Source organism: Equus asinus, chromosome 6 (genome assembly GCF_041296235.1).
Source record: "Equus asinus isolate D_3611 breed Donkey chromosome 6, EquAss-T2T_v2, whole genome shotgun sequence".
Classification (NCBI taxonomy): domain Eukaryota; kingdom Metazoa; phylum Chordata; class Mammalia; order Perissodactyla; family Equidae; genus Equus; species Equus asinus.
In genome coordinates, this window is record NC_091795.1 from 14,202,756 (window position 1) to 14,225,656 (window position 22,901).

Here is a 22,901-nt window from a genome sequence, read left to right on the forward strand (position 1 = left end):
GCCTGGAATGGTTTTCCACCACTACCACGTACCCTCACTTTGGCTTTCATTCTTTTAGACCCAACCCAAATGTCAGCTTCTCTATTAAGAGTGCCTCAGACAGAAGTCATCACCAGCTCTCTCTTGCTCCTATAGTTTTGATGACACATCTTTGTCCTAGCAGGTAACAGAGTATAGCATACAGAGTTTGTTCTTCTCTTCCATCCTCTCCCACCCACCTTACTCTGGATAAGTGAGTTCTGGACTTGGAATACAGGTCAGCCATTCTTTCTAGAAAGATCTCCCTGAATATTTGCATTCCCCTCATCATAGCACTAATCACATTATAACATAATAATTTCCCTTCCTCAAGGCTATGTCTGTTTCACCTAGGGTGGTAACCTGAGTGCCTAGCATAGTTCTGAGCACATAACTGGCTCAATAAACATTTGTTCAACTCAAGAATGAATAAGCGAATGAAGATATATGTGTATTATCCTCTACACCGTGGGCTTTTAAAATTTTTTGACCTCTCTTTCTCCTTATTTCTTAACTCACTGACTGGCATATAACAGTGCTCAATAATGCTTGTTCAGTAAATAAATATCTGAAATGACTTCCACGATCATTGAAATTATCCTCTTGGGGCCTGAGCCCAAGATCTGAGTCTGGGTAAGTGTCCCCAGTGACTTCATCAAAAGAGGATGACAAGGATGGCAGCGTGGGAATCAGGGCTGACACTCATTCCAGCCCAAGAGCACGAATTTCCCTTTATGTAGTAATAAACCTCACATTGTTGTCTAGAGAGTGACAGAAAGTAATGCTAAATTCATAAAAATGTAACTGTCTGTTCCAAGTATATAAAATTATAACAAGCACCACAGGAGAGTTGGAGCTTTGGAAAAACACAGGGAACCATCCCTCCAAAGAGCTACTGTCTCTAACTGTGGGCCTGGCCCTTTGGCTATAGCTTTAATCAGGACTCCTTCCTGTCCACACTCTCAGCCTCCTCCCATGATCTTGGGCTCCCATTGTCTACCTCCCACTGTGAACCTTCTTCCTTGAGAACCAGGAGGGAAGTATCTTTCTTGCGAGGAGCTTCCTGCCTCCCTATCTTGTGGTGGGCATTTTCCTTCTTGTGGCCAGCTCCAACTTCCCTTGGAAGCTCCTTTCTTCCAAGAAACCAACTACCAGTTGGAAGAAGTTGGGGTTTCTCTCATTCCCCTGTGCGTGTGCTCCTCGTAAGAGACTGGCTCCCCTTCTCTGTACAGTATTCCCAATGAACAAAGAATTCCCTTTGCCAAGGGTGCTGAGGAAATTACTTGAGCCCACAAGTCTCAGTACATGGAGGACCAAGAGAAAGCATTCAGTGAAACTGAGCTCTAAGTGAGTGCTTACTGTAAGCAAGTAATATGCTAGGAAGTTACATGGAAATCAATTTAGGATTCATAAATATAAGAAAGAATGTTGTTCCAGTCAGAGCTGAGCTCTTTAAAAATGGAATAGGAAGCCTTTTGAGAGAGTGAGCTACCTATCATTAGAAATGTTCATGTGTAGGTTGACTATCTCAGGGCTGACATAGAGGGAATTCCAGCATGGGGTAGGAGTTTAGCCAGAGAGAGCCTCTATGGTTTCTCCTGACTTTCAATCTTCTGCGATTTTATTCTAGGGTTCTAACCTTATAATGCAGTTTATATTTCACAATACTTAATTAGTTGTTTTTCTAAACTCCTTCTGAAGTAAATCAGCTTCATACAGCGGTAATTAGTTTATTGGTAGAAACAATGACAGAGTCTGAAACACGCATATATTTATGTATGTGGCAAGGACACAAGAAAGGCTGACTATTATTATTCCTGCACTATTTTCCAGAAATGAGATCTTCTAGTATCCCTGTGAGGATATAACCGTAACTTGATCAGGTTAGCAAATAACACAAAAATAAACAATTATTAATATGGAATATTATAAAAATGCTGGAGCCAGATGAATCAGTCTTTAGACAATTGAGCATGGGTTTCTTATTAATTGACTTTCTTACAATTGGAGTGAACCTAGAAGGCAAGATTATGTTCAAGAAAGCAAACATAGGCTTTTCCAAATCACAGTTGGTTCTCTTGCAGTACTGCCCTTGCTGGGCACATAGGCTGGGACGTCTGGTAGACCTGACTGTAAAGGGCAGTGTGCAGGGCACAGTGGAGGGACCGTGACTTCTCTATCAGTTAGCTGTACTAACCAAAACATGATTACAGTGGCTCAGCCAAATATGGTCTTATTTTGTCCCCAAAAGTTCAGAGCTAGGCAGGTGGTTCAAAGACGGTACAATTGTATGAAGAAACCATCAAGGACCTAGCCTCCTTTTGACTTTAGATCTGCCAAATTTACTCTGTGTTTTTTGCCCTCAAGGTCTAAGATGGCTGCTCCGCCTCAGGCCTTCAATTGCATTCTGGACAGGAAGAAGCAGGAAGTGACCTGGAGGAAAGGATGGAGACTATTTCATCAAAGCAAAACTTTCAAAGAAATCCCAGCTGACTTAAGCTTATGTCTCAATGGCCTGAACTGTGTTACATGCTCAGTTCTTGCTGTAATAGAGACTGGAAAATGTAGTTATTTCAGCTGGCCTCATTACTTCCCCAAACCAAACTTAGGTTTTGTTAGTAAAGAAGAGGGTGGATGGATATTGGGTAAGCAACCAGCAGGGACTGACCTAACTTGTTTGTCTCAAGCTCCTGAGGAGGGAGACTCTGCTCTCTGTTTCTTCTATTTCTACACTGGAGGACCTCCACTATGGACTTTGAGCTATAGGAGATGCCTCGACCTGAAAGACCTTTTGAGGATCTTATACTGCTGTCCTTTGCCCATCAATGTTTAATCCATCAAGATATAATTTTGAAATTTCTCTGTCTTCAGGCTGTGAGTCATGGTTGGTCTACTTGCACTTGTGTCCTCCAGGGGCTTCATGGGGGTCGTCAGCTCCATGGTTGAATACTCTCTGGTGCCAGAGAGAAAAAGGGTTTGACACCCACAGTCACGTTGCAACTTCCTTCCCACATTTCCCACCAGACCTAAGCTAAGTCCTCCTAAACACGTTGGCTTTCCTGCTGTCTGTTAACACTTAACAGAACAGCAAGCCCTCCTGTTTGGAAGAGATCAACACCTTGAGATTTGTTTAAGACAAGGAGGAGGTCCTACCCTTAAACAAGAGAAGATTTATGGCTCTCCTGATGTACTCCAGGGAGTCCTGTCTGGCAGTGCTCAGGAGGAACAACTGAAAACAGAACTTGAACATTTTAGAACTGTCAGAGACAAAAACTGACAAAGAGACAAAAAAAAGTCCAACCTAGCCTTCTCACATTGCAAAGGAGGACACTGAGACTCGAGAGAAGGAGTGCCCTCCTCCAGCTGTGGTGTGGCAGAGCTCTGGAGTCAAAACTAGGGGATGGAAGATTGCGCAGAGAGAGGTAGAGGGCTCTCTCTCACATTCTGACTAGGTCTGTGTTCCATTCATTATTGAAGCACCTGCAGACAGGGAAATGCTCCAATGCTATAGATACTAAGGCAGAAGTTATGAGAGCTGGCGTGGTATTGTGGCGGCTAGATCCAACGCCCAACCTGCCATGCTTTGGCTTGTGACACTTATCTGTTCCTTAGTTTATTCACTTGTGAAGCAAAAACAACAGTAATATACCTCATGTGGTTTTAGGAGGAATAAATGGAGTTGATAGTTAGCACAGTACCCAGTACATCCTAACTTAGAAGTGTTTGCTATCATTGTGGTCACTTATCGCCTATTCCCAACAGGTTCAGAGTCCTTGAATTTTGCATGATGGTTAATGCACATCTTGAAGAAGCAGGACAAGGAGCCAGTGGGGATACTAAGTCTTAAGTCAGGGTGACTGGTTCTTGTTACCAGCACTAAGCGATCTTCTCTTATCTCAAATGATGCTATTATCCTCCAAGTAGGTCAGCATGCACGAAAGACATGATCTGTGATACGAAATATTTTTCTGATCCACTTTTATGAAGAGCCTATGACTTTTCCACTGGCATTTTTGTTTTCAGCACGTGTGCCTGATTTGTTTCTTTTCTTTTTTAAAATGTGATGAGCTTCACACACTAGGCTTTTGTACCCACTGCATAAGGAGCGACCACCACGAGAGAAGTTGATGCATGGAATTCTTATACCAAATCAACTTTTTTTATAAAAAGAACTCTTTAATTGGACAATACTTTAATCCTCTAAACAGTGTTGTGGTAGTTGACCATATTTTGAAATTATCTTTGTCTTATTTGGAACTTGAATGGCATGAAAAATTTCCCTCTGCTTCCTTACCCTCTCCCAAGGGTCATTTTCCCCGCTCTTTTCTCTGCCCTGCCTGGCCTCTGACCTTGCCCAGCTCTACTGTTTCTATGGACTTCTGAATCTAATTAATGTCTTAGCGGCTATATAAGTGAAATATGTAGGCAGGAGGATGTTGGAAACTTTGAGGAAGGTACCTTCCTTAGGGAAAACCTGTTTTTGTACAAAAAAAAAAAATAACGAATGCACATGGAGGGGGTAGAATGTCAGTAAAGTTTAAAATGTCAGTAACATACTTACACTCGTTAAATATCTGTTACCTGATGAGCAGATGCAGCCTTAGGAGCATGTCTTCTGAAATCTGGGCAATAATCAGCCATTATGGAATCTGGCTGAGGGGACAGACAGTCCAAATATGCCACCATTGCAAATCGGTCTCAGCCACATGACTGGGGTATTGGCACCCCTCACCCTCCCCTTTCCAGCCAGTTCACAACCCTTTGTGGGGAGTATGTCCTTAGGTGATCTCTGAAATGACCCTGGCTTCCAGGGCCTCAGAACATTCTCAAGCTCTCCAGGACGTGGGCAGGCAAGGGGGAGGGAGCCAGAGTGCTGAAGTTCTTCGCCAGAGGATACTGTCAGAGAGCCCAAGGCAGAGATGGTCCCTATGCCCCATGTTTCCATGGAAACATAGGAGGAGTGATGACAGCCAGCACAGCCACACCATCTGCTCGGGACCTAGTGAATGATGAAAAAAATAGAAAAAGGAAGGCACCTCGGATCCTAGGCTAGAACCACTCTGAGATAGCAGTGAAGAGGGAAAGGCCTGGAGACGCCAGAATTCCCAGGTGGATTAAAACCCAAGCTGTCCTGAGGCTCGACATATTACCACATAATCTGCAAGCAGAAAGCCTAGAGGGCTTGTCCTACAATCCCTACTTAGAGTTACAAACACCCAAGAAGGCTCTGGAAGGAGAAGCAGACTGCTTGATTCATCTGCAGCCTTGCTGGAACAGGAGAGAGAGTGCAGTGCCACACAACGCCGGAGGAGGTGGAGTAGGGGCTCCCATCACCTTCCAGCAAGACCACCCGCATGGCTGGCCTTTGGCCAGACATATTTTCCTAGGGGAATGGTGGGATTACAAAAGAAAAATTTTCACCTGGTCACAAAACCAACCTCTGAGTTGCAGCCACATCTTCAGAATAAGGCATGAATTGACAAAGCCACGTAGTTTCTGTTCCCTCCATTCGTGTCCAAAGGGAGATCTTAGTTGGATGCCACGGATTTGCTTCTGGGTCTATTGCAGGTTGGCGGGATGTGAGGGGGGTCCTCGATAAGTGCACGTGTATGCCTCCCCTGGACCCAGTAGGATTCATTTCTCAGCATCTTTCGTTCATAGATTTAGCCTAAACAAACAAACCTGATCTAGGAAGCCGAGCACCTCCTCCCCTTCAGCCGCCTCCCCACGAGGCTTTCTGCAGTATCACCCACAACTATCTGGGGGAAGAGGTCCCTCAAGTCTCAAGGGCTTTAACATTAAAGCACAAGGCTACATCAGCTTCAGAGGAAACACCCATTTTTATTTTTATTTTTAATTTAGGTATTCTCTTACTCCTTTAAAAAAGTCTCCTCTTTTCGTTCTGGCATTCTAATCCCAGGAAGCCCAAGCCCTTTTTTGCTTTGTATTAGGATTTAAAATTTTGGCAACCAGATTAAGCACTTGTTTTGGTTCGTGTACCTAGGGGCTGGAGGATAATGGGAACATCTTAATAAACCAGATAAATAATAATGATAAAAAAGATCTCCCTATAAAGGTTCTCATTAACTGTTCTACATTTTACTTGTAAATACCATTAATTTAGATTTATTTCCATAACGACTTAGTAAAAATGGTATCTACAACTATTATTTGGGTTCCTTCAAAAGCCCCTATTCTCCAACTGGACACTATACACAAAAACATACACTGGGAATAAAAGTATTAATGCAACTTCCCCTATGTTAGACGCCCCAAACAGAAAATAAGTGCTATTCCTGAAGACAAAATCTTAAATACCCACAAGTGAAATTGCTTTAGGCTGAAGTACACTGATGTATTAACATGAGGCACCATGTTAAATTCCAGTATAAACATACCCATTGCTACGTGGCTTTGGGGGAGAAGCTTTTTAGGAGTAAACCACTGCACCAGTTCTATACCCCCAGGGCTTTCTCCTTTCCTTTTCCGGAACCATCTATTTATCTTCAGCCTCCATGGTGAGGACAAATCTGTATCTTGAGCTTCAAGCCTGAGATGGGACTCCCAGTAAACATGGTTCTGTTTGTTCTTCAGGCCTCCTTTGTATAAACAGATGTGGTGGGAAGGGAAGGAAAGCCAGATCTCTGTGATGGGCGGGAGGGCTCCTTTCTGGAGAGGCTTCCCGGCTGCAGCCACGAGCACGGGGACAGGATGCATTTCTTGTTCAGGCAGTGGAACTGGCAGTTCTTCCAGAGAGGGGCTGTTCCTCTCGCCCTCCTCCACCTCCACCCCCATCCTTTGTTCCTGGGAATGCTGTCTGGATGGCTCAGGCATCCCACTTTTGCCAGAGCAAACATTTCCAACCAGGCTTATGCTAAGGAGATATTAAGAAGACAGATTTTTTTCTTTCTCTCCAAATGCACTGTAGACTGGGATTGAAGACGGCCCTTCACACCTGTACTTTCTCCTGTATTCACAGTCTCTTTGTTCTTTTGTAGCCCTGTTACTACCTTCAATTAATGAGAGAGGATTTTAGGGGCTGGGAGTTGTAAGCTTGTAAAATAACAATTCTGTTTCCTCAAACTATGTTGATGCTCACTCTGCCTTAATTTATTGTTGTACATTTTGCACATTAGGTATGGATGCTAATAAAGGCAGGACTACTCCAGAGCTAAGGGAGGAAGGAGGCTGAGTGTTTTGTAATTCAACCCCAAATAGGAAGTAATTCTCATTGGTCTTTTCTTCTTCTACATGTTCTCCAAACTGAGATTGTTAATCCTCCTGCAGAGGTCAGGGAGGTGAGGAGGGTGACTCCTAGGCTTGACCCTGGAGGGCTCCTGTGAGTTCCACCCAAGGGTCTAGATTTCTGGCAACTTCAGTCAGTAGTTCTCCCTGTCCAGAATGAACAAAGGAGAGAGTACCAGAAGGGCCTCCCTTATGGCAGGGGATTGGGAGTTTGGTGCAAATGATGGGATTAACGACGCTGCTCTGTACTGCTCTCTCCAGGAATTCTGTGGAATCCCGAGAGAGGCTCCCAGAGCTGTGGCCAAGAGGACAGGAGAGTCAGGGGAGTGAGGAGCGGTTCCCCGTTTTGGCCAGCGGTAGAGAAACAGATCTAAGGCCCAAATCTAGACGTGGGCTTCTTAGCACGTCTATAAAAGCAAGGGAGGGGAAAATGTTTTTTAAAACCAAGCAAGTAATAATAACACGGACTTGATTTTTAGGAGTCACAATGATACTCTATCATCCTTCCAGCGCTCCAGACAGGAGATGGGGCGGGAAGTTTGCAGTCTACACCCAGAGGCCTGTCCCCTTTCCCTGTAATAAATAAAAAGAAAAGAGGTTGGTTTCCAGGGACCGGCCAGCTGGAGGATGGTGGGACCCCCAGTGGAGGCCAAACTCAGGTCGTGTCAGAAGAGCTTTCCTCCCTGCCTCCCCTTTATTTCACTTAACTTACACTCTAGATATTTTCAACGATTTGTTTACGGTGCTGCCGTAAGCTGCACAGTTAACTCTCCCCGCGCCTGGGGCGGCCGGGGAATTTCCCAGCACCCACGCCGGGTCTGGACCCGGCCCGCGGGAGCGCCCAGCGGGGTCAAGGGAATCCCGGACTCAAAAAGAAGTGCGTGCCCACCGAGGAGGGCCGGGTGGGGCCGGCGAGGCGAGAGGCGGCAGATGCGGCAGGCCGGGCCGGCTCAGCATCCCCCTCCGCCCCGCGCCGCCGCCACCGCCGCCTCTCCCTGGGTCCCCCCTCCCGGGACAGCCTCGGGCACCCCAGGCCGCCGCGGGTCGGGCGGGCAGCCGGGGCCGGGGGAGGGGCGGCGCGGGGAGCGCAGGGGCGCGCGGGGCGGGCGCGGCGCGGGGCTCCCGGGGCGCGCGCCTCGGCCTCGCCCGCGCACACGCGCCTCCCCGAGGAGAAAGGGGCGGGCGGCGGGCGCGGAGCTCCGCGGCGGAGGCTGCAGCGGGCCGGGCCGCCGCGAGGGCGGGGCGGAGGGGAGGAGGGGCGGGCGCGGGGGGGCGAGGCGGCGGCGGCGGCGGCGGCGGCGGCGGCGGCGGCGGCGGCGGCGGCGCGGCGAGCTCGCCGCTCTCTCCGGAGTGTGCCTGCGCGCGAGCCGGCGAGCGGGTGAGTGCGCCGGCCGCTGCCGCCGGGCCGGCCGGGTTTCGGGGGTGGGGGGCGCCGGAGCCCAGAGCCGGGGGCGGCGGCCGCTCCGGCGCGGCCGGGATGCACCTTGAGCGGCGCCTTTCGTTGCAGCGCGCGGGCGGCCCGAGCCTCGGCGGCGGCGGCGGCGGCGACGGCGGCGCTGACACCTCCCACCATGGACAGCTTCGACTTAGCCCTGCTCCAGGAATGGGACCTCGAGTCGCTGTGGTGAGTCCCGGTGCCGGCGCCCGGGCAGGCGGGAGCGGCGAGGCGCGGCCGCGGCGGCCCGCGCGCCCTCACCTGGGCCGGGGGCTCTGGGCGGCCGGCCGCCGTGGGGGTGGGGTGGGTCGGGGGCGCCCGCCTCGCCGGCTCCTTCCTGCCTCCCCCGGGTGGATGCAAGGCCGCCTTCCCGTCTTCTTGCCCCCCTTTCCTGTCCCCTCCCCCCGGTGCTACCCTCCCCAGCCCAGGGGCCGGTGATCTGGGGAGCCAGGGGCAGAGCGCAACCATGGAGAGAAAAAGAACTGATTTCTAGAACGTGTCACTAGTGCCCGGGGATCCACCCCTCGGCCCCCTAGCCCCTCTCACCTCCCTTCCCTCCGGTCGCGCCCCCTCCCTCTTCTCCGAGAGCCTCTGGTTCACCCCAGCGACCCCCTGGAGTTGGTGCTGCCGCGAAGTGCCCTTAGAGGATGCTCCAGACTCCTGCCTGTCTGCGCCGGGTTTTGGCGGCTGCATCCTTTCTGTCTCCCACCCGCTCCCACCCGAGATGGAAAGTGAACACCCAGGGCGGGGGGGCGGGCGAGTGTTTCTCCGTGCGGGAATTCCAGAGGCCTTGGCCCAGGGAGACTCATTTCCTCGAGGTTCACATTCCTCTGGGCCCTTTCTTCACACCTCACCACAGTTGTACCCCACCCCACTCCGGCGCCCAGTGCCTCTCTTTATTCCACGTTCACACCTCGCAGCCTGGGGAGCCCTCCGGGTTCCGATGCTCGGGGTTCTCACATTGAGGAGCTGCTGTAGGTAAATCGCCGCTGGAAGCAGTTTAATTCTAGTTGCGGGTGTCTTAAAAATCCCATTGGCTGCTTCATCATCCCTCTTATCTCTCCCCCCTCCACCCCCCCCCCCCCCCCGCAAATGTTTCCAACTAGCCCTATTCAGGTGGTAAAATTACTGCCTGCATATTCCTGGAGGAACTTGTGTTATGTTTAATATTTACGGGAATGAACATCTGCTGGAACAAGCATATTAGCTGCACTCTGTTCTGCCTCTGGTAATCGCTTATGGTAGGCTGAGGTGTTTTTTCTTTTTTTTTCTTTAATTCAGTAAAGAGTTCACATGTGTCTAAAACTGCAAGTAGTGTGCACATGAATATGCAGTGTACGATTTTAAAGCTAAACTGCTTTATGATTTATAGGTCGTGGAGACGATTTGTGGATATATGTATATTTTCAGTGATTTAGGCTTCTGGTGACTGTTATCTTTCTAAAGCCAGGTGTCACAAACTCAACTGGACACAAAGCTAGCGCATTATTGAGCAGTTTCTAAAAGAGCCAATGATGAGTAAATGCAGCTTGCTCTGCATAATGCTGGCGCCTATAAAATACACAAGGATGGGCCCTAATGCAATAAAACTTTTATATATTACACTGGAAACTTCAAAGAGCCAGTGTAAAAAGAATATGAAACGTTATTACGCTATAAAAGTTGCTAATTACTGTGTTGTTGCTCCTGGGGTTCTTGCAGCCTTTCATTTACAGATACCTATTATTTTACAGGTTTACGTTGAGAAATGTTGGTTTCTGGCATAAATTCAATAGGTTTCCAGATAGAACCTGTGCTTTAAAAATGACTCTTGTTTTTAAAAGGCAGTTTTTCAGTCAAAGGGAAGAACTTATTGTTTCGTCATATTTTGATGCTGCCCGTCTGCTTGCTGACTCAAATTGAAGCCCCCTCATGCCTTTTACAAGTAATAGTTTGAAATTATCAGCCATAATCTGTGGGCTTTTGCAGCCCAGGGCCTGAGCTTTATTACCCTTTACATCCTTAGTTCCCAGGTGAGTTACCTGGAGCACAGTTACACAATAAATGTCTGTTGAATTGACTTGAAATTTACATTAGCTGCAGTACGTTTGTCATTTTAAAGATGAAAAAAAAATTTAGCATTTTTAAAAAGCTGCTATACATGCGATCAGATTTTAATCAATGTATCAGTTTCTCTGGCTTATGAAAGTGTGCAGGCTTTCTAGCTTACGATATGGGACAGTTTGGCTTGACTGAGGTGGTGTTTCTAGTTTACAGATGTAGAATTTACATTTTACAAAAGCTGATAAGTTAAAAATCAACCAAACTCTTTGAGTATGCATTTCAAACACAGTCATTTTCTCAGTCGTGGATGAATTTTTGGAAGGTATTTTCTAACTCAATTTTATGGTTTACTTTTAAGCTTATAGGGGATCACAATAAGTAACATTTGAGTACTTTCTGTGTGTCAAATGTTTTTGTATCCACTGTTTTGTTGTTTTAATTGCATAACAATCCTGGAGGTGGTCAGTGGTGGTAGTCCCATGTGGTAGACAAGGAGATGCAGACTTTGAACTGCAAAATGACTTTACTGAGACCGTGAAACAAGTGACAGCAGAATTTTTAAACTAACATTTACGGAACACTTACCATTTACCAGACACTGTTCTAAGTACACTGCATGTTTTAACTCTGTTCTAAATACATTGCATGTTTTAGGTCATTTCGTCCTCACAACAACCTTAGGAAGCAAGTACTGTTATTATTCCCATTTCACAGATTGGGAACTCGAGGGTGGGTGGGGGAAGATCAGGTAACCTGCCCAAGGTCACCGAGCTAGAACTGGAGGAGCCGCATTCAAACCAAGCATTCATCGCAAAGCTCAGTTTTCTGACTTCAAATCCAGTGCGTTTTCTGCAGTACTGCAAATGTCTGCCAGTTTATGAGGGTGGCTCAGCAGTTAATTACAAAATAAAACCTTGATGGACTGAAAGTTAAGGTTCTGTTAAAATATCAAAGAAAGAGAAGGTCAGAGCCCTAAGTAATGTTGATCTAAAATTTAAAAACAAAATACCATGATTTAGGATATTACGACTACCCTATATCAATTAACTTATAAAGTATATATAAATTTAAAATAAGGACCACTAGAAACTTCTTCCTTTAATTGATTTTAGAAAAACACTTTTCCTTGGAGAGGGTGGGGGAAGGTACAGGTTAATGGCACAAGAAAAGGACATTTTAATCCCTAATAATTTTTTCTAATTGGTGGGCATTGTTTTCCAGTCAAACAAATTGCAGTTTGTTAGTTGGGACTGTGGCTTTGAACTTGAGGTAGCTTGGTCTAGTGTTCACAGAAAGTGTCCCCAAATGACTGTATAGAAAATATGAAGAAAAAATGTCAGTGCTGTCGAATATAGTCGATATACACAATCAGTTGATGATTCAAGAGCCGTCTCGTCCGCCTCCTTGCACCCTTCCCCTGACTCAGAAACACCCATACTTATTTTTCAAGGGAGGCCTTTTGAGCCTGAATTGTCCAGGGAGCTGTTTCACTTTTTCTTTTCAGCCATACCTTAAGTTGAGAAGGGTAGCTCTCATTTCCACCTCTGCTTCCACTTCCCATTTTTAGTTTGAAGCCAGAGCGGAGGACTTGGAATGAGGTGAAGGCGCTGGTCCTGCACCCAGGTCCATAGCATCATTCGGTAGAGTTGAATCCCTGAAGGGTGGGGGTTCAGTAAGTTTCCAGGGGTGGGTATTGGAGGAATGGTGTCTCTTCTCATCCTTCCACTTCATTTCCCTCTGCTCCTCTTCTCCTCCTCCAGCTTTTGATCAGCTGCTGGGCCTATAAGCCATTCCTCAGGACCCTTAAAATACTGATGACCATCCCTTTGAACAGGCTAACGGTTGCTTTCATTTATTCTCTTCACAAATATTTATTGATGATCTCTTAAGGACAAGACCTTGTGCTGGTCGCTGGAGGGGATGCAGAGATGAGTAAACCACGGATTGTGCGTGTTATTGTCTAGTAGGGGAGTGAGACACGTATACAAATAAAAAAGGAAGTTTTCAACACTGGTGCTTCAGAAGAGAGAAAGACCATACTTGGGGCTGGGGTGGGTGGTGGAGGAGGGAAAGAGGAAAAACTGAGTTAAAAAAAAAAGGCTTCCATGGAAAAGGTGGCCTTTGAACTAAGCCTTGGAAGATGAATGGGATTTTACAGACGGTGGGGGTGGGGGTATTGAGAGGACATAGAGGCATCTTGGGCAAAGAAAGAACTCCAACAAAGGCTTTCATGGTGTCTCTGAAAGATCCTTTTATGAATCATGGTGGAATTACCTATACCAAGTATTTTAAAGATGCAGAACTTTGTAATTATGAAGTGGTTTCAGTGAATGAGAAAAGTTTCCCAAAATGAACTTAGTCAAAACTGTAGTTAATTGTCCTTAAATATAAACACGTTTTACTTATTGGGGAGAAAGTCTATTGAAATATAATAGAAATATTCAGATCCCTCTTTACTAACCCTCCCTCCCGCAATAACTTCACATAGGCCAGAATCCATTTGCTTGTGATCAAATAGGCATTATACTTAATATTCTTTCAAAGTGGAACCTTTGAAGTTGTAATAAATGGATTATATTATACTCATCACTTTTTGCAATACAGTAAGTATTTCATAGAGTATGAGGCATTACTATAGGATAGGTACTGTAGACCAGTGGCTTACAGACGGTTTTGGACCATGACTCACAGTAACGAATATGTTTAACTTTGCAACCCACTACATCATTCATGCACACGCATACACATAACTGAAACAAGTGTCGTGAAAGAACACTTATCCTTACTATGTGTGATGTACTTTGATATTTTCTATTCTATTTCCATTCTTTTTTTTAAATTTCCCGTTTATTCACAGGTTGAAACTTGCAGTTTAAAAATGCCCTTCTGTAGGGGATGCAAAGAGAAAAGAGAGTGTTTGCTGGGAACTTGTGGGAGAATAAGCCATACGGTAAATATCTGCAGTAGAAAGCTAACCCTGCCTGTTTGAGGGGGCTGAGGACACATCCTGTAGAGAGTAGGAGACCTTCACGGTGGAGTGGCCTTTGAAATTGATCCTGGAGAAGTAGAATTTCAAAAGGAGAAAATAAACGGGAGGAGAGTCCACGTGGAGGGAAGGCTATGAATAGAAATAAGGAGGTAATAAAGTGGGGACCTTGTTTGGTGAAGATAAAGTTATTAACTAACATAGGCTGGGAAGGGACCGCGCTGCTGTAGACGGAGGAGCAGCGAAGCACAGCCACTAACAACTTAGTCTCTACGGGGGTGCTTCCCGGTAGTGCCTACTGACATGCTTGGTTCTCTTCAAATCAACCCCTCCAACAGGCCCAGGCCTCCTTAGTCAGGCTTCCAAGGCTCGTCACCGAGTGAGAAAACTGCCCCAGATTCCTGATCTTGACCCTCAGGTGCCTCGACTCTTTCCTCCAGGCCCAGCAAAGCAAACATTTTAAGGCCTACTCCTGTCCCTTTTGTCAGCCCTTAGGGGTCAAAGCAGTTCACCAGAACACGGAGAGGGAAAGGGGCGCACCCGGGGACTTTCACTCTGCGTGGGCTGAGCCTCAGGCGTTCTGCACCTGATTGGTTGAGAGAGCAGCCTCCTTGGCCTCGCTCACTCTCATTGGCCAAAACTGACTATGATTGGCTGCGGCGACTCTCATTGGCACGGGAAAGGCTCAGCAGGTGCGGGGATGAAAATATTTCCAAGAAGGCCTTCCAGAGCCTGGGCCTGTGGGCTGCAGCTGTGAAGGGGCTGGTCGCTAGCCTTGAGAAGTCAGGGAGGTGTCGATGGGAGGCAGTGAAGTGCTGGGGACAGGGAGCTGAGTGCTGCAGCCACCCGTGAGGAGCATCAACCTGGCAACGTGGGTGGTGTGTTTTGGAGAAAGCCAGGTGGGGAGACTGGTTAATTCAGGGCGCTGAAGCTGAGGACACAAGCTCGGCTGGGGGCCGCAAGGATACCAGAGAGGAGGCGCACTGGATGTGCAGATGGGTTTTAACCAAATACCTTTTGATGACGATGAAGATGGTATCTTGTGTGGGGAAATGATTCCTTCCTGCGTTCCAGATTCTCTTTTGTGAAAATGTAGGAGGGTTATAAAATGCTAAGAATCTATTTTGGGAGAATGTCCCTGTGAACCAGCATGGGTCTAATAATGACACTTTAGATTTAGCAACTTGAACAAGGCCCTTTGGCATAATATTGGTTAGAATAAGAGTCAAATTAAGAAAAAAAAATTAATCTCAAAATGGAATGCAAGATTTTTTGTGTGTAAATGGGATTTTTAACCTGGAATAAGTTTACCTATTAAAATTTTCTTTATTTTGGGAATAAAGCCTTGGTGGCAAGATTAAGGCCATTAAAGACGATTTTAATATCATTTAATGGTAGCATAATGTTTCCTTGTTTTATTTCAAAGTGAAATCTATAAAACTTATTTTCAGTGTTGCCTGTTCTCTTTTGTCTGGGAATTTAATTGAGGTTTCTGAGTTTAGCTGGCTCCAACCTTGCTTTCTGTTTGGCCCTGGGCAGCTCACAATTTTTCTCATTTCCTATTCTCAGTCTTGGTTTAATCACTTACAAAATGACAGCACTTATACTGGCCTACCTCATAAGGTTGTGATGTTAAGTAATAAAAGTGTCAATTGCTTTGTGAATGCCAAATGTAGTTCTTTTAATACCCTTCGCTTCCTTATAAACGTCTCTTTATCATAAACAAGGAAGGGTGCAGGAAGGCCACATTGGGTCAGGTCATCCATCTGGTGTAGAGTTTTGTCCCTGGCAGTGGCACCAGGGACATTTTTGAGTAGAGGTTGGTAGTTTTTCTTAGTTATACATCATAGTCTAGCAGACAAATATGCCCTTACTGATGGTTGTACTACTAACATATGTAGATATATTAACCATTACATAATCTTTGATGTTTCACTGAGAATGTGTTGAATTACCACCGATTACATCAAATGACTTCATTTGGCACTGTGGGTCTTGTTAAATTATGTCAGGCTAATCATAATTTAGTTTCAATAGAAACAATACACAGTTATACCAGGGGAGGAGGAGACCCCACTATCCGAGAAACTAAATGGGTTTAGTCTATGGAAACTAACCCCTGGGGACCTGACAGCAGCCCAGGACGCTTTGAAAGAGTTTCGCTGGGAAGGGGGAATGGAGTTGTTCTGGGTGCTCACCGGCACAGGCCAGATCAGCGGCAGTGAGGGTAACTAACGGTGATGTGAGACGGCTGTCTCAGAGGGTGACAGTTACCTGCCTCTGGGAGGCTGTAGACCCCCTGCCAGTGCTTTGTAGAAAGAGATTCCTGGGTCAGTGGACTAGCAGCAGTAAGTTCTCTCTGAGACTCCTGCCAATTTAAGAATTCTGTGATCACTCCCGTCAAAGGGGAGCAGGAATCAAAGAGTGCAGAAGTCATTAATTGTATGCACTTGTGTATTTTTCCCGCTTGCAATTTCTCCACTCACATGTGGAGAAAGGCATAGAGGGTACTTAAACTTCTTCACATAATTTCTTCCCAGGAGGTTCATTGTTAGTGGAGGTAAACACAAATGAGTGTAATTTGGAGACCACTCTAACATAGCAACTCAATGTAGAGTTCTGTGCTTAACTTGATGCTGAAAATAGTTTTATTTTTCCTTTTTATGGACAGGAAATTAGTTTTCAAAAATCCTCTGGAGTGCTGTAATGTGAGTCTGTTAGTCTTAGTTAAATTTTTCTTGTCATACCTGTACTGTTTACCTGAGTCATGCAGGGATGGGACAAATCTTCTGTCAGTGTTCATTGAAATGTTAATTGGTTACCTGGCAGTTTAGATAGAAAAGGGCTTTACTACTTGGTGGATCATCACCAGTTCTGGGAAATAACCTCTTTGTTTTCAAATTTCAAAATATATTTGTTTTTCTATAAAATGTATCTCGAGGAAGAAAAGACCCAGAGCTTAGAAAACTGTTTTGAGCACACGGGTCAATGTACTTAACCCTCTCCCAGGACAGCGCTTCTCAAACGGTAACGTGCATCCAGATGACTTAGGGATCTTGGTAAAATATAGATTCTGATCAGATAGGTCCAGGGTGAGGCTACGATTCTGCATTTCTAACTGGTTCTCAGGAACTACTGCTGGTCCATAGATCAAACCTTGAGTAGCAAGAACTAAAAGGATAAAAGTTCCTTTGAAAAGAAGCTCTTTCAAAACACGGCCCTTCTTGTTTTGGGGAGGCTTTGGTATAATAGATTACGATTCCTCAGGGCCGGGAGGTTACACTTAGATGCAGTATTTGTTTTATTTTTGTGAGTCTTTCTATTACAATTTTGATGAGTGAGGGGGTGGTTAATTGTATCCTGGTGGGGATATGGTGTGAAAGAAACATAAAAACCTAAGTAAACGAAGTTTGGAATAAATAGGTTAATCACTTTTTACAGCTTTACAGTTCTTGTCGGGCCTTCGAAGGCTCGGTCCGTCTGCGTCTGGAGCTAATGCTGAGAGTAACCGGATACAAAGTCTTACAAACACTTCTAGATTTGTCCGGAATCTCACAATAGCTCCTGTAGGTGCCCAGGACTCAGACCGAATGTCAGCCTGCTCTCCCAGCCGTTGTCTCTTTGGTAGGGAACTGGGGAGGTGGGGTGGGGAGGGGAAGGGAGGTGGCAGTAGTGGGGGTGGGGGGCAGCCATTTGCAGAATTACTGCACTACCCTGTGGCCATAGCTGCAAACTGCAGCTCTCCTGGTGTCCTAGGCGAAATCGTAACTCAGCTGCAAGTGGAACTCACGGCAAGTCTCGGACACCTCATGTAGGAACCTTCTAGCCCAGCACTGCCGGCGTCCCTTTCCCTCAGCCCCGAGTCCATCAGGTGGTCAGACTTCGCCACAGTTTCCATGTCTAGTTCCAGTCCTATTTCATTAGAAAAATAAGTGCAAAGAGGGCTGATTATGTGAGTAAACATGGCGCAGTTGACTTTGAATGTGCTGTGAGATTGGTGGGAAGTTTGTTTACTTTATCTTCTTAATGAGGGTTTGTGTATGCGTGCACACACACGCATACATATTTCCGTTCTCTGAGATAGCTAGAGAACACTGTTGCCTGTAAGAGCAAGCAGATTGGGTTTAAACAATTGTGAGTGTTACAGATTTGGAAAAGAATGCTGACTTTTCAGCAATAGTAGTGACCAGTTTACATGTTGTAGCCTTGGGACCCAGGTGAACCCACAGAGGATGTGCCTGCAATAGCTTTTAGCCATTGTTTGGGGCAGTCCTTCTGCCTTATGCATCTGGTGGCCATGATATTGCCTTATACATCATCGTACAGTTTGTTATCTGGCCAGTTTAACTGTTTCTGGTAATATGCAACATTACATTCCACTAATTTAACTTTTCCTTCAGTTCGGGAGGAGGAGAGAGGGAAACTGTCACCCTCAAGCATGGAGATATGTCAGGCTCCTAATAAGGAAAGCAAGTGTTTGGTTATTGCTTTGGTTTGTACTAGGATCCTTAAATTAATGCATTTTCTTTCACATGGAGTAAACACTATATATTGGCTATCAATATATAGTACAAATAACGGAATAGTCAGGTGATTTAGACAACTCTTGGGGAAAAAAAGGCTCTCAGAGTCAGCGGTTTGCTCTGTCGAGACCTAAGAAGAAAGACCCAGGAGGTCCTTAAGAAGAGAAAAGCAACTGATGATGGTCAGCTAAATTCTGAACTTTGGTTCCATTATCCAGGCTTTGACCTTGACTGAGAAGACAGGCCATCAGCACGGCCCTGCTTGCTCCCTTTCATACCACCCATATTCCGCATCAGGGAGCCCACTGGCGTTGTTTCTCAGAACTGCTGAGGTGGGAAGTGCTGCTGGGCGTTGAGCTTTGCCTCAGGCTGAGAGGCAGCCGTCTCCACTGTCCGTGGACTCTGCAGTTCCCCGGAATAGAGGCTCAGGATCCGGAATGTTTTGGTCCCTCCACTTTCTGAAAGGGCCTGGCTAGCGCCTCTCCTGGTCTGCAGCAGTGGTGGAAATGGGATTCAGCTGATGGGAGTGTGTAGCTTTAGAGACCCTCAGAGCAAAGTAGACGAGCTGTCTGTCATCCTGAGGCAGTAGGCTGCAGCATCAGCAGTCGTGGGAAACCATACTACTCCGACTAATATCCAGATGTAGCAGCCTTCTCTTTTTGATGTAAAACCAAATGGTCTGATATTTTACCATGGTATACCAGTTGTACCTCTAGCTCTGTAACTCTCTAGGATGCAGCCCCTGGCCTGGCCTACATAGTCTGGGTTCAGGTTAGGGGGATGCAGATAAATTCTGTGCTGTGCCTGAGCGCCACTGCTCATCTGCTGCTGAGGGATATTTGGAGCTCAGGACAGATGTTGCCTGCAGAGCCTGCTGAGTCCTTCTCAGAAGCATCTCCACGTGTAGGAGAGGGCCGCTCAGCTGTTGCCATATGGACTCTCCCGTTCGTGTTCTTTTCGTTGAAGATAGGTCCTTCCCCAGAATATGGCATGGCTTCTTCTGAGGACAAAATCTTGTAGGTGATTTTCCTTTAGAGTGTTTTTTGGTTTTGTTTTTAATAAATAGAGTTTAATCTTTTAATATGAGTGGAATATCTGAGAAAAGTCTTTTGTGGGAAAGCTGGTGAATTTACCTACTACCTAGCCACCCTACCCCCAGCCTGAATTAAAACTCTAAGGCTGAGTTAACAAGTTCTGAGTGTGGAAATTAAGTGTTTATAGTCTAAAAAGGAAGTATGGTATTTTAGTTTTCAATATTTCTGTAGATAATTAGTTACATAAATTAATTTCTACTCTTTTCCTTACTCTTATCCCTCAGCAGGACCAAAGTAATATTTTAAAGTCCAAAAATACTATATGCAATAATGTAACACAGTATATATGCTGTAAGCTGCTCTTTGTAACTTTCTTCCTCTAGATTTATAGGTTTCTGGGTTGAGATGAGCAACCATTTATTGAGCCAGCCACAGAGGTGAATAGACCACTTTTCTAGCCCTTGATGTGTTTATCCTTTAGCCTGGAACAGATTATTTCAAATAATCTCGGTGGAGTTTTTGTACGCTCTAATAGAGAATCCTTTGGAGTACATAAAAGGGTACCATACCCACTGTGGAGTTTTAGGGAAGATTTCTCGGAGAAAGTGACATCTAATTTGAGTTTTAGAGAATGAATAGGAGTTAGGCTGGGAGCAGCGGGCATGTGGCAGGTGCAATAATGTAGGCAAAGGCAAAGAGGTGCAAAAGAGCGTGTTGTGAACAATAGTAATGACAGATGCAGGTAAGTTGCAGGTCCAAAGCCTTCAAGGTAGGGAGTAGTAGGAGAGGAGTTTGGGGAGGGGAGCCCCAGGGGCCAGACCTTGGAGGGCCTTGCATGGCATTCCAAGGAGCTTGACCATGTTCCAGTAGGTGATGGCCTGCTGTTGAGGGCTTTGAGCAGGGGAATAAATTGATCACATTTGCATTTTATTATTATTTCTAGAAGGCATTTTACATAGATGAGTCTGGGGGCAGTGAGGGGCCCTGCCTGGAGGATCAGGAGGTCAGGCAGGGAGTGATGGCTGCCTAGCTCAGGCCAGAGAGGATGGAGAGGAGGGGATGGATTAGAGAGGTGTTTAGGGGATTACCTTGGCAGAACTTGCTGATTGACTGGCGGGAGGAATGAGGGGGGATGAGAGGTCAAAGATGCTCTTAGAATGTCTAGCTTGTGTGATGAGGTAGGGAATATAGGAGGAGGAGTGGGCTGAATGGGGAAAGATGTAGTGTTTGGATTTAAACATGTTGCATTTGAAATGCCTGTGGGCCGTCCAGGTAGAATTACCTTCAGAAAGTTTGCTGTATGATAATGATGTTTAGGAAGAGGGTTAGGACAGAAATAAAGATTTGGGAGTTATCAGACGAGTGCTGGTGCAAGCCATGAGATTGGACAGGATTATCCAGGAAGAGTGAGGAGAGGATGAGAATTAGGCTGAGGACACAGGGATGGTGGGAGAGAAAGCAGCCCATGCAGGAGCTTGAAAAGAAATGATTGGAGAGGTAGGGGATCATGAGAGAGAGGGGCTCGAGAAGGAGGTGGGCAGGCCAGGCCCAGAATAAGAGGGGAAGCATGTGGGTGGTTATGGATGTAGATACACTGGGGGTAGAGGAGACCTTTTTTTAAAAACATCTATGAGAAATGGAAGTTTCAGAGAATGGAACCGCCGAGAGGAGGATAGTATCAAATATTAGACTCTAGAATGTAAGTAATAAGTTTTTCATAGGTAGTTTTGAGTAAGTGTCTAATGCATGAAAAGTCTGCATAAGCCACTTTAGCATAGATCTCTGTCATACCATCTGTAATTTAACTAGAGTGTTTGTAAAAGTAATTTTGATTCAGGAGTAATTGGATGAGGCTATGTAGCCAAGAAAAATTAGTGGACTTTTCTAATTGTGGACTATTTAAAACGGATTTTTAAAAATTGTTTGCAAACACACAGGATTGACAGAGTCAGGTGCCCCAGGATGTTGTTCCGACATTAAATGGCAGCATCTCCACAGAAGGGCACTGAGCCCTTCAGACTCAGGGTTTCTTAGTGTTTCTGATCTGTAAGGAAGTGTGGTGAACCCTTTATTTGTACCATATCTCGTTTAATGTTCATAACCTGTGAGGTAGGTTCTGTTATTCTCCATTTTCTGGAGAAGGGAACAGAAGTGCAGAGTAACTTGCACAAAGTCCCACAGCTGGTACAGGCAGAGCTGGGGTTTCAGCTCGGGCAGTCTGGCTCCAGGGACCTTACACGTAGCCACCATCCTATAGTAAGTATTTCTCAGTGACAGAATCCTAGGGCAGAGGGCATGAGTTTGGAGCTCCCTTCCAACCTTAAAATATTTGTGATTTTATATATATATATAGTTTCCAACAGTTACAATAAGTATATTTGGAAAAACATCTTGAGATTTACTTTGAGCTTTTTAACTCAATAAATAATATACTGTGTCCAAGTTATGGTGAGTTTTGAACTAGTGGAATTCTAATTAAACAGGTTTACTGTGTAAGGATTGTCTCATTCATTGTCAATTTAGGTACTGCTTTTTTTTTGTCAATGTTTAAAATTTATAAAAATATACTGTCTACATATTTTCCTTTAATTATTTGTATACTCATAAAACCAATAATTTGACAGGTTTTATGGATAAAGAAAATGGTAACAAGTGTTCACCACAGCTGGTCAAATCTACCAAAACACCTAAATGTAACTTTATTAATAACAATAAAGATGAGACAGCAATGAAATTAGTAAAACTGCCATATGAAAGTAATCTGAAATTGTAAGGTGATTCTTTTTCATGTAGATTATTCTGTAATTCATCTTAGTTTCTGTATAAAGACAGACTGTCTCTTATAGCTGAATGACGGATTCTATAAAAAGTGTTGCTTTGACAACATGGAAAGAGTAAATGGGCTTAATTTATGTCACGACATATTTGGGTAAAGTGAAATTAATAGATTCTTGGCTTAAGGAATTGTGACATATTGAAACAGATGATAAAAATAACTTTAAAAGTCTTCTTTAAAAATTCTTGAGAATAAGACAAATTAAGTTTTAAGTTAGGTTAGAAAATCCACTTTGCTGACAAAATTCCAGAAAGATGCCATTTAATGAGGTCAGGGGGTTTGGAATCAGCGTGCAGTGAGTTCAAATTCTGACTGTGCCGTTTACTGGTTGTGCTACCTTGAGCATGTAACTCAACCTCCCTGAGCCACAGTTTCCTCAGGTATAAAATGGACGTAATAATGCTTATGCTGCTGATTTCTTCTAAGATTAAATGAGATAAGACATATAAATAGCCTGGCGCATAGTGGGTCCTCAAAAATGGTAACTTTATTAATTTTTCTTTCCCTTCTCATGGTTACTTAATGTTTTGATTAGCAGTTATATTCAGTGAATGGATCCATTCTGTTACTTAAAACTTTAGAAACATTTATGCGGGTCAGTGTTTCAGTTTGCGTCTTTTTGAAAATTGGTATCTCCCTGCCCCCCCCCCCCCCCCCCCCGAGGTCCAGGCTTGTGTTTATTTAATGACTACAGCAGACAGGTATAGAAGATAATCTAATTCTTTCGTTGAGCGCAAAAATTCTTTCTTATGACTTCACAGTCCTCCTCAGTGCTAATTAT

The 22,901-nt window shown here is 45.1% G+C and overlaps 1 protein-coding gene across 8 annotated transcripts in view; it reads left to right on the plus strand.

Annotated features, from left to right (window-relative positions):
- The window catches only part of AFF3 (ALF transcription elongation factor 3), a 573,094-nt gene that overhangs the window by 37,386 nt on the left and 512,807 nt on the right, over nt 1-22,901 (plus strand). For 6 of the 8 annotated variants that reach the window (XM_070511624.1, XM_070511625.1, XM_070511626.1 and 3 more), the window contains exon 2: nt 8,771-8,887. In XM_070511624.1, coding sequence (XP_070367725.1) covers nt 8,835-8,887 — 53 coding nt within the window. In that variant the 5' untranslated portion in view covers nt 8,771-8,834. Of the gene's footprint in view, nt 1-8,563; nt 8,642-8,770; nt 8,888-22,901 lie in introns of those variants that run through there. The other 2 variants (XM_070511631.1, XM_070511632.1) reach the window with 2 other exon arrangements.